This window comes from Mus caroli, chromosome X (assembly GCF_900094665.2).
Source record: "Mus caroli chromosome X, CAROLI_EIJ_v1.1, whole genome shotgun sequence".
In the NCBI taxonomy this organism is placed as follows: Eukaryota; Metazoa; Chordata; class Mammalia; order Rodentia; family Muridae; genus Mus; species Mus caroli.
Window position 1 is genome coordinate 1,135,827 of NC_034589.1, and position 9,484 is coordinate 1,145,310.

Below are 9,484 nucleotides of genomic sequence, written 5' to 3' on the forward strand. Positions count from 1 at the left end.
GAGGGAGGGAGGGAGGGAGGGAGGGAGGGAGGAATACCTCAGTTTCGTTTCCACCCAGAGTTGACTGAAAGCTTTTGGAACTAGATACATATGGGTTGGAGTTCTCAACAGGATTGAATGCCTTTGAACTTGGCATGACAGCACTGAAATTGTCTGTTCTGGATTCAAAAGCATTGCTGGACATATTAGGGCTATTCTCATTTTCAAAGACAAGGAATGATTTGAATAATTCCTCTTCATCAACAATTTTAGTCTCTTCAAGATTCTGTAGATCTGTAAAGGACAACTGGTCGGCAGGAATGAGTCCCTGACTCAGTGCTATTACCATCTCATACAGGGTATCTATGTTGTACTCTTCATCAGTAAATACCATTCTGGCTATTTCACCCTTCTCAGTGTCAGGCTTATGATCAAGGGATAAAGAGTCCTTGGGGGTTGCATTTTTATTGCTGGAATTCTCTTCCAAGGACAATAGTTCCTTTGGAGTAATGTCTGTTTTAGTGCTAGGTTTCTCCTGCAGAGTAGATTCGTCAGCTGTAGAGTTCTCCAGCAATGCCAATACTTCCCTCAAGAGAGTCTCTACATTACTGGGTGGATTCTCCCGAAATGCTAAGGCCACCCTCTCCAGCCTGGGATTCTTCATTGAAACAAGTAGCTCCTTCAGAACAGTCAACAGCTCTGCTCTGTGCTTCTCCTGTGAAGATAAGGACTCCTTCAAAGTTGCCACTTCATTGATGCTGGTCTCTTCCAAGGACAAGGATTTCTCAGCCTGAGCTTCCCTGGCAGCAGGGAAATCATCTTGAGTAGACTCATCTTCTGTGACCAACATCTTCATGAGGGCAACCATATCCTCAGTGCTGAGTTCTTCCAAAATGTTTAGAGGTTCTCCCAAGGCTTCTGAGGCCTCCAAGGCTTCTGAGGCCTCCAATGCCTCTAAGGCCTCCTTCGTAGTGTCAGAATGGTTCTGAATGTGAGGTGACTGATGACTAAGAGGCTCATCAACATCACTACTGGTATTCTCATTCAATATTTTCATTAAGAGGAATTCCTGTTCTAGAGCAACAGTCCTCTCTTGGCTTGATTCTTCAGTGGAGGAGCATCTGTCCTTACAAAATAGCTTTCTTAAAAAGGACTCTTCTTCGGAAACACTGTCCTGGGAGTCAAACATTTTTTGGGGGGAGTCATTTTTTCTATCAACCTGCTCCTGCAAGTCCAAAGACTTATGGAATTTCAATGTGTCTTCATCAGCAGAACTGAAAGGAGAAAATAGGTCCTGAGAGAAGTAGTTCTTGTCATCATTTGAAGCTACCGATTCTTTCCTATGTTCTCTTTCTTGACTGGTGGTCTTCTGTGAGGCAAATGGCATTGAGTGGGATAGTTTTTGTGAAATTAAGCAATTTTCATTTGGTGGCAATGGATTCTGAAGGAACTCAGGTGGAGGTTCCTTCCTATGTGATCCAGGCGTTATAGAAAACAAATTTCTGTCTTCATCTGTCATTTCCTGCCACTCTGACTGTGCTTGCTGTAAGGTTATTGTGTGAGTAGTACTCTTTCTTTTCAGTAAAGATGTATTTTGTTCCCTAAAGGATGGAGGCTCCTTAGTCAGTGACTTTGCTCCTGAAGTGACTGTTGGTAATACTAGTGGGTTTCTCAAATGGAACCCTGTCTCTTTAGTAATAGTCTGCTGCATCTCTACCTTTAAAGGCTTATGGGTGGAGGCTGGCTCCTCCCTGCTGTGCTGTTTCTTAAAAGCTGAATCTAACCAAAAATGTGAATCCTCCTCCATGTTATGCTTTGGTGAGACATGCTGCTTCTTCTGTTTGGACAATTCCCCAGGACTGATATGCTTCTTTGGCAGTGCAGATGGCCACTGGGAAGGGGGATCTTTCTCAGTGGTAGACTTCTTAAAGAACAATGGCTTGCTAATGACTCTTTCTTGTACTGCAGAGTTACTGAAGAAATGTCTTCTTTTAGGGAGCTGCTGCTGCTTCCTTAAAGGTGAGGGCTTCTTCAGGCAAGGGGCCTCGGCCATGTTATGCTGCTTCTCCAAAACTGTAGCTACTGGAAAATATAACATCTTCTCCTCAGTGGTAGGATTTTGCAGAGCCAGGGATTTTTTCACAGTGGACACCTCCATTCTCAAATGCTTGTCTGGCAGTACAGATGGCCCATGGAAATGGGAATCTTTCTTCTTAGTAGTTGACTTCTTAGAGAACAATGGCTCATTTTCATGGGTGACTGGCTGAACTCCTAGTGACCTCAAATTAGTGCCTTTTCCCTGAGTGTCAGGATTACTTTTAGAAGAGGATGGCTTCTTTGTATGGGTTGCTTCATTGGTACTATGTTTCCCTTTAAAAGTAACTGGCTCTGTTAAAGTATCATCTTTGTTATTTGTATTCTCTTGTAACACCTGTGGCTTCTTCAAGATGCTTGCATCTTCTCTAGTATTATATTTCTCTTCCAGTGAAGATGGCTCCTGTAACAAAGGCTTCATCTCAGTGGTAGGCTTCTTTTTCCTGAAATGTGGCTTTTTGACTGGTGGCTTCTCTTTAGTAGTCACCACATTTGATACTAATGATATCTTCTTGAATGAACTCTTCTCCTGAATCACAGGTTTCTCTTCTTGAACAACATGTTTATTCTTTAACCATAATGGGCTTGAGGTGAGCGTCACCTTCCTAATAACAGGCTTCTTCAAATCAGTCATCTGTGGATGGAAATAATTAACACAATTTTAGCCATTCATAAACAGTAGCTTCTGGTGAAGCTAAAAGCAGGTACCACTTATTCCCTATGGCTATTACCTCCTCAATGATGGTTGGCTCTTCAGGTTTATCCTTCTTTTTAGAAGTCATCAGTTCTGGATCAAACTCATTGTAATCTTCAGTCTCCTCCAGCGAGGTTAATGGTTTCTCCATTAGAAGTGTCTCCTGATGAAATGCACAACTCTTTAATGTCTTCCTCATAAGGCATGTCTCTTTAGTAGCAGGCTCCTCATTTAAAACTGTCTTTTCAAAGACAAATGGTTTCTCAGTAGTTAGTGTTTTAGGCTCATTGGGTATATCCAGAATAAACTCTTTCTCCATGTTTGACAGTGAGGTAACATGCCCCATCTTAGAACTGTAAATAAAACAAAGTCAGGGTAAGAAAAATGTAACTCTTAGTCCTCACCCACCACTTCATTCTGTTGCTACATTAACTAAAATCAAAGGAAAGAGCTTCAACTCCAAGACATTGCAAAGGGTTAAAAAAAGATATGTCATACCAAATCAAGTTAGTACCACACAGTATAGTTTCTATTCTTATATACTTACACTTTGTACTTTTCCCATGAAATCCATGTCATAATTTCTTATATATAGTTTATTTCCATTATTTATATACAGTGTTCCTACTATAATACTTATCTGGATGCATTATCTGCATATGCATTGATCGCTCTCACTAGAACTAGTTATTTATCTTTGACTATCAGCACCATGCCTCTGATAAAGTGCAGAATGAAATTATTACTGTTTAAGAGATGAAAATAATTAGAGATGAAGGCTGGTGTTTAATATTGATGGTATCTAACAGGATTCTCTGTAACAAGAAGTATTCAGAAGTTTGACTTCTCTTTAGTTTTTAATTTGACTTTTATTCTTCAAATGATTTGATTATATTACATTGATTACTCATTAATCATGGGATTCTATTCAAACCACCATTCGGAACACAAGGGATAAATGCCTCTAAAGACTACATAGCATATGATTCAATCCACATAAAATATACAGGATGCTAGGGTATAGGTCAACAGTTCTCAAATTGTGGATTGTGACCCCTTGGGGGTTGAACAATATTTTTTCAGAGTTCACCTAAGACATGGATATTTACATTATGATTCATAACAGTAGCAAAATTATAGTTATGAAGTAGCAACAAAAATAATTTTATGATTAATATATTACATGAGGGAAATATATTAAAGAGTTGCAGCATTAGGGAGACTGAGAACTACTGGTATAGGAAGAGCTGGAAATTAAATATCTAGATAAAGATTGTTTTGAAAGTGTTAACATTTTTAAAGTTACATGGTGGCAATAACACTAGAAAAATTTAAACCGCTGTATTGTAAAAGATAACAATTTAAATGTAGTGCCTTATTAAGATTCTGCTCATCAAAACACCTTCCCAGAACTTCCTGCTGAGTTCATTTACAATTCATCTCCAGGTCTTCAGATAGTCTACGTATAATAAGAACATACATTGCCTGGAGCTAGTCTGTCAACATTCAAATCCTATGCCCTTATTTAGGAACTAGGTAACCTCAGGCAAATTAATTCAGTGCTTTGAGTTCCCTACCTATAAAATGAGGATAAAAGTAATAGCTCTTTAATAAGTTTGTTGTGAATATTTGACAAAATAATATGCTTAATGACACTTAAAGGAATGTTAAGAACAGTTAAATGGCAATAAATTATATAATTTAGATAAAATGAACAAATTTGTAGAAAGTCACAAACTATCCACACTCATTAAAGAAGATAATAGAAAATTAATTAGACATATCATATGAAGGAACTGAGTTAACAACTGAAAACCTGACCACAAAGAGCTCAGGCTCAGACAGCTTCACTGGTGAAGTCTACCAAAAAGTTAAACAGAGATTAAAACCAGTTCCTCATAATCTCTTTAAGAAATAAGAAAGGTGGAAACAGGTTCCAACTCATATTTTAAGAACAGCTGTATTATGATTTCAAAAGAACAATAGTATTACGGGACAATAAAACTAAAAATCATACCTCTTATGTATAAAAATGGAAAACTCCCCAACAAAATACTAGAATAACAAATGCAGAAATGCATTTTACAGGATGGTCCACCATAATTAAGTTGATACCCTAGTAGTGCAAAGTTATTTTAACATCCAAAATTCAAGTATTATATCATACTAACAGAACAAAAATGATGTGATTATCAATAGATCCATACAAATCACTTGACAAAATTCAATACTTTTTCATAATTAAAACCACTCAGCAAACTATAAATAAAAATGAGATTCTTAGGCTGGCAAGATGGCTAAGCAGGAAAAGCTGCTCGCTATTTGGCCTGATGACTTGAGCTCCATCCCTAGGATGAACATATAAATACATAAACGCAGACACAAATGTGAAAAAAATAAAGGATAGAGCATACTAATTGGAATCAATAAGTTGTGTGTGTATGTGTGTGTGTGTGTGTGTGTGTGTGTGTGTGTGCGTGCACGCATGTGCATGCATGCACATGTGTGCACATCTAGACAAATGGACAGGCAGTCCAGTGGAAAGATAGGCAGACAACAGACAGATCAAAAGATGGCAGATAGACAGACAATAGATGGACAGACAGACTGATGAAAAGATAAACAGATACCAGACAGATTAAAAGATGACAAATGGACAGACAGATGAACAGACAACAGATATACAGACCAATGGACAGACAACACAAAGACAGACTGAAAGACGGCAGAAAGATGAACAGATGACAGACTGATGGATAGAGAAACAGACAACAATCAGACTGAAAGATGACAGACAGAAAGATAAACAGACTGACTGACAGACAACACAGGCAGATAGACAAACAGACAGGTGGACAAAAACCAGAAAGACTGAAAGATGGCAACTGGACACATAGGAAGATGAACAGACAACAGACAGACTCAAAGATGGCAGACAGAAAGATGGACAACAGACTAACAGATGACAGACATGCAGACAGATGGACAGAGAGACTGAAAGATAATAGACATACAGACATATGTACAGATAACAGATTGATAGACAACAGACAGACTGACAGGCAACATAGACAGACTGATGGACAGTCAACAAGCAGACTGAAAGATGACAACTGGATAGACAGAAAGATGGACGGCAGACTAACTGACAACACATAGACACACAGACAGATGAACAGACTGAAAGATAACAGACATACAGACAGACTGACAGACAACAGACAAACAATAGATTGACTGACAGACTTATAGACAACAGACAGACTGACAGACAACAGACTGACAGATGACAGACTGACAGACAGACTGACAGACTGACTGACAACAGACATACAGACTGACAGACTGACAGACAACAGACTGACAGACTGATAGACCGACAGACTGACAGACTGATAGACAGACCGACAGACCGACAGACTGACAGACTGACAGACTGACAGACAACAGACAGACTGATAGACAGACCGACAGACTGACAGACTGATAGACAGACAGACTGACAGACTGACAGACTGATAGACAGACTGACAGACTGACTGACAATAGACATACAGACTGACAGACTGATAAACAGACAGACCGACAGACTGACAGACTGACTGACAGACAGACTGACAGACAGACTAACAGACTGACTGACAACAGACATACAGACTGACAGACTGGCAGACAGACAGACAGACTGATAGACAGACTGACAGACTGACAGACTGACAGACAAACTGACTGACTGACTGACAGACTGACAGACAACAGACAGACTGACTGACAGACTGACACTGACAACAGACAGACAGACAGACTGATAGACTGACAGACAACAGACAGACAGATAGACTGACAGACTGACAGACTGACAGACAGACTCACTGATAGCCAGACTGACAGACAGACAGACTGATAGACAACAGACAGACAAACAGACAGATCAACTGACAGACAGACAAACAAACAGACTGATAGACAGACAGACTGACAGACTGACTGACAGACAGGTAACAGACAGACTGACAGACAGACAGACAGACAGACAGACAACAGACAGACAGACTGACAGACAAGCAGACTGACAGACAAGCAGACAGACAGACAGATATAAAGACAGACAGACAGATAAAAAGACCATGAATTCTAAAATAAGTGGTTGGGAGGATACATGAGAAGCTTGATTGGGGTGAAGGGCCAGCAAAGATGCAAATATAGTGTATTCATATATGAAATCCTCAAATACAAATACATCTGAAGAAGAAATCAGATTCATGAACCTGGTATAAAAGACATCTACAAAACCCTAAAGTTAAAATCATAGTTAATAGTGACATAATAATGCTTTTCTATCTAACATTAGCAAAAAGACAAGAATGACAAACTTTGGGTGCTTCTACATTTTACCAACATTCTAGCTAAGGTGGTTAGGTAATAAAATTAAATAAAGGCATCCCTGTTAGAAAGGAATAATCAAAATTATCTATAGTATCATATACAATTATATATGGTAATATATTTATATCATATAAATATATAGATATATAATAGTAAGGAATCCACACAAAAACGTTATAACTAATAGATAAGTTAAGCAAGATATCAGAAAAAACTAGATGCCCACATGCAGAATAAAAATAGACCTTTATCTATCACACTGCACAAAAATTATACTCAAGTTCACTAAAGACCTCAATTTGAAACAAAAAAAAAAAAACCTTAAAAACTGCTAAAAGAAACAGGAACTATACCTTATAAGATATAGAATTAGAAAACTACTTTCTGAATAGGACTATATTTGCTCAGAGATTAAAGTCAACAATTGACAATTGGGACTTCATAAAATGTAAGGCTTCTGCACAGCTAAGGAAACAATCGACCAAGAAAAGATAAGGCTCACAGAGTAGAAGAAACTCTTTGTCAGCTACACATTTAAAAAAGGATTAATATACAGAATACATAAAGAACTAAAAACAAAATCAGAAAAATTGGGTTATGGATCAAAATGAAGGGTTCTCAACTGAAGAAATAAAATGGGAGGTGATGGGGGAAAGTATAGAGGGTCAGGAATTTGAAAGGAGGAGAGTAGTAGTGGGAGAGGGAGGACTGGGGGTAAACATTAGAAAGTCCCAGATGCCAGGGACCTGAGAGGTTCCCAGGACATCACAGGGAGGACAGTAACCAAAATATCCAACAAAGACAAGATAGAACATGTAGAGACCATATCTGGTGGATAGGCCCTCAGTTAAGAGATGGGGCCATCCATCCATCTCAAAAATATTAACACAGAATTCCTCCTGTCTAAAGGAAATGCAGTGACAAAGAATGGAGCAGAGACTGAAGCAAAGGCCATCCAGAAACTGCCCCACCTAGGGATCCATCTCATCTGCTGACAACAAACCCAGACACTATTGCTGATGCCAAGAAGTGCTTGCTGACAGGAGCATGGTATAACTGTCCCCTGAGAGGCTCTGCCAGAGCTTGACCAATACAGATGTGGATGCACGCAGCCTAACATCGGACTGAGCATGGGACCCCAACAGAGGAGTTAAGGCAAGGACTGAAGGAGCTGAAGGGGTTTGCAACCCCAGGAAGAACAACAATATCAACCAACCAGACCCCTCCCCCCAAAGCTCCCAGGGACTAGGCCATCAACCAGAGTACACATGGGCATGGCTCCAGGCATATGCAGCAAAGGACTGCCTTATCGGGCATCAATGGGAGGGGAGGCCCTTGGTCCTGTGGAGGCTTGATGCCCCAGGGTAGGGAAATACTAGGGTGCTGACGAAGGAGTAGGTGGGCTGGGTGGGTGAGGCAGGGGAAGCAGGAGGGGATAGGAGGTTTGTGGAGGAGAAACTGAGAAGGGGAATAACATCTCCAAAGACGAATGCATAGTCTCTCCTTTATCATATGACACAATGCCTGCTGAGTGTTCTCTTACGTTTTTATTTTTTTCTGAGCAATTTCACCAACTCCCTTTTTTGTCCTTTTGGAAACATGTCTTTTAAGCTCTATATTGTCTTCCTTTGACTGGACACATTGACTATGAGATGCCTACAAGCAAACAAAAAAGAAAACAGTAAATTAAGAGAACCACATATTATTCAATACATGATTCTTATAAGAAAGCTATGACATGTTCCCAATCCTAGTCAGTTTATTTGAATGTTCACAATTTAAAATGTTCATAATGTATGGCACTAGGCCCATCCACCACAGTGGGAACTACACCAAGTAATCAGTATGATAATACTAATACATATCAACAAAATAGCAGCCATAAGTGTTCCCAAGGGATGTAGGATACAGTTCTGATTTCCATGCCAGGGATACTGGCTCATGAATAACTGACAAGATAGTTCGTCTTCTGTTCTGACTTAAAATGTACAGAGTAAGCAGGAAACATAACAAAATCTACTGTCAAATTTTGCTAAGAACAACTAGCTACTCAGGGTAGAACTCTAGCATAAATCTCTCTCTCTCTCTCTCTCTCTTTTACCTTCTCTCTTTCCCCCTGCCTTTCTTCAATAAAACTCTAAAACCATACTCTTTCTGTTCATCAAGGCCCACTGTGTTTGGACGATGGGATAGGCTTTCTCCTAACAAGCCTTGCCTAATCTCCCATCAGAAGGCCTTCCTACACTCTATTAGCCATGGACCAGACTAAGGACTCTCTCTTTCTCTCTCTCTCTCTCTCTCTCTCTCTCTCTCTCTCTCTCTCTCTCTCTC

At 39.6% G+C, this 9,484-nt stretch overlaps 1 protein-coding gene across 1 annotated transcript in view; it reads right to left on the reverse strand.

Moving 5' to 3' along the window:
• Positions 1-9,484, reverse strand: part of Ccnb3 (cyclin B3) — a 52,053-nt gene that overhangs the window by 20,671 nt on the left and 21,898 nt on the right. The window contains exons 5-7 of the mRNA XM_021153631.1: positions 8,697-8,809; positions 2,805-3,120; positions 38-2,707 (exon numbers count right to left, since the gene is read on the reverse strand). Coding sequence (XP_021009290.1) covers positions 38-2,707; positions 2,805-3,120; positions 8,697-8,809 — 3,099 coding nt within the window. The remainder of the gene's footprint in view (positions 1-37; positions 2,708-2,804; positions 3,121-8,696; positions 8,810-9,484) is intronic.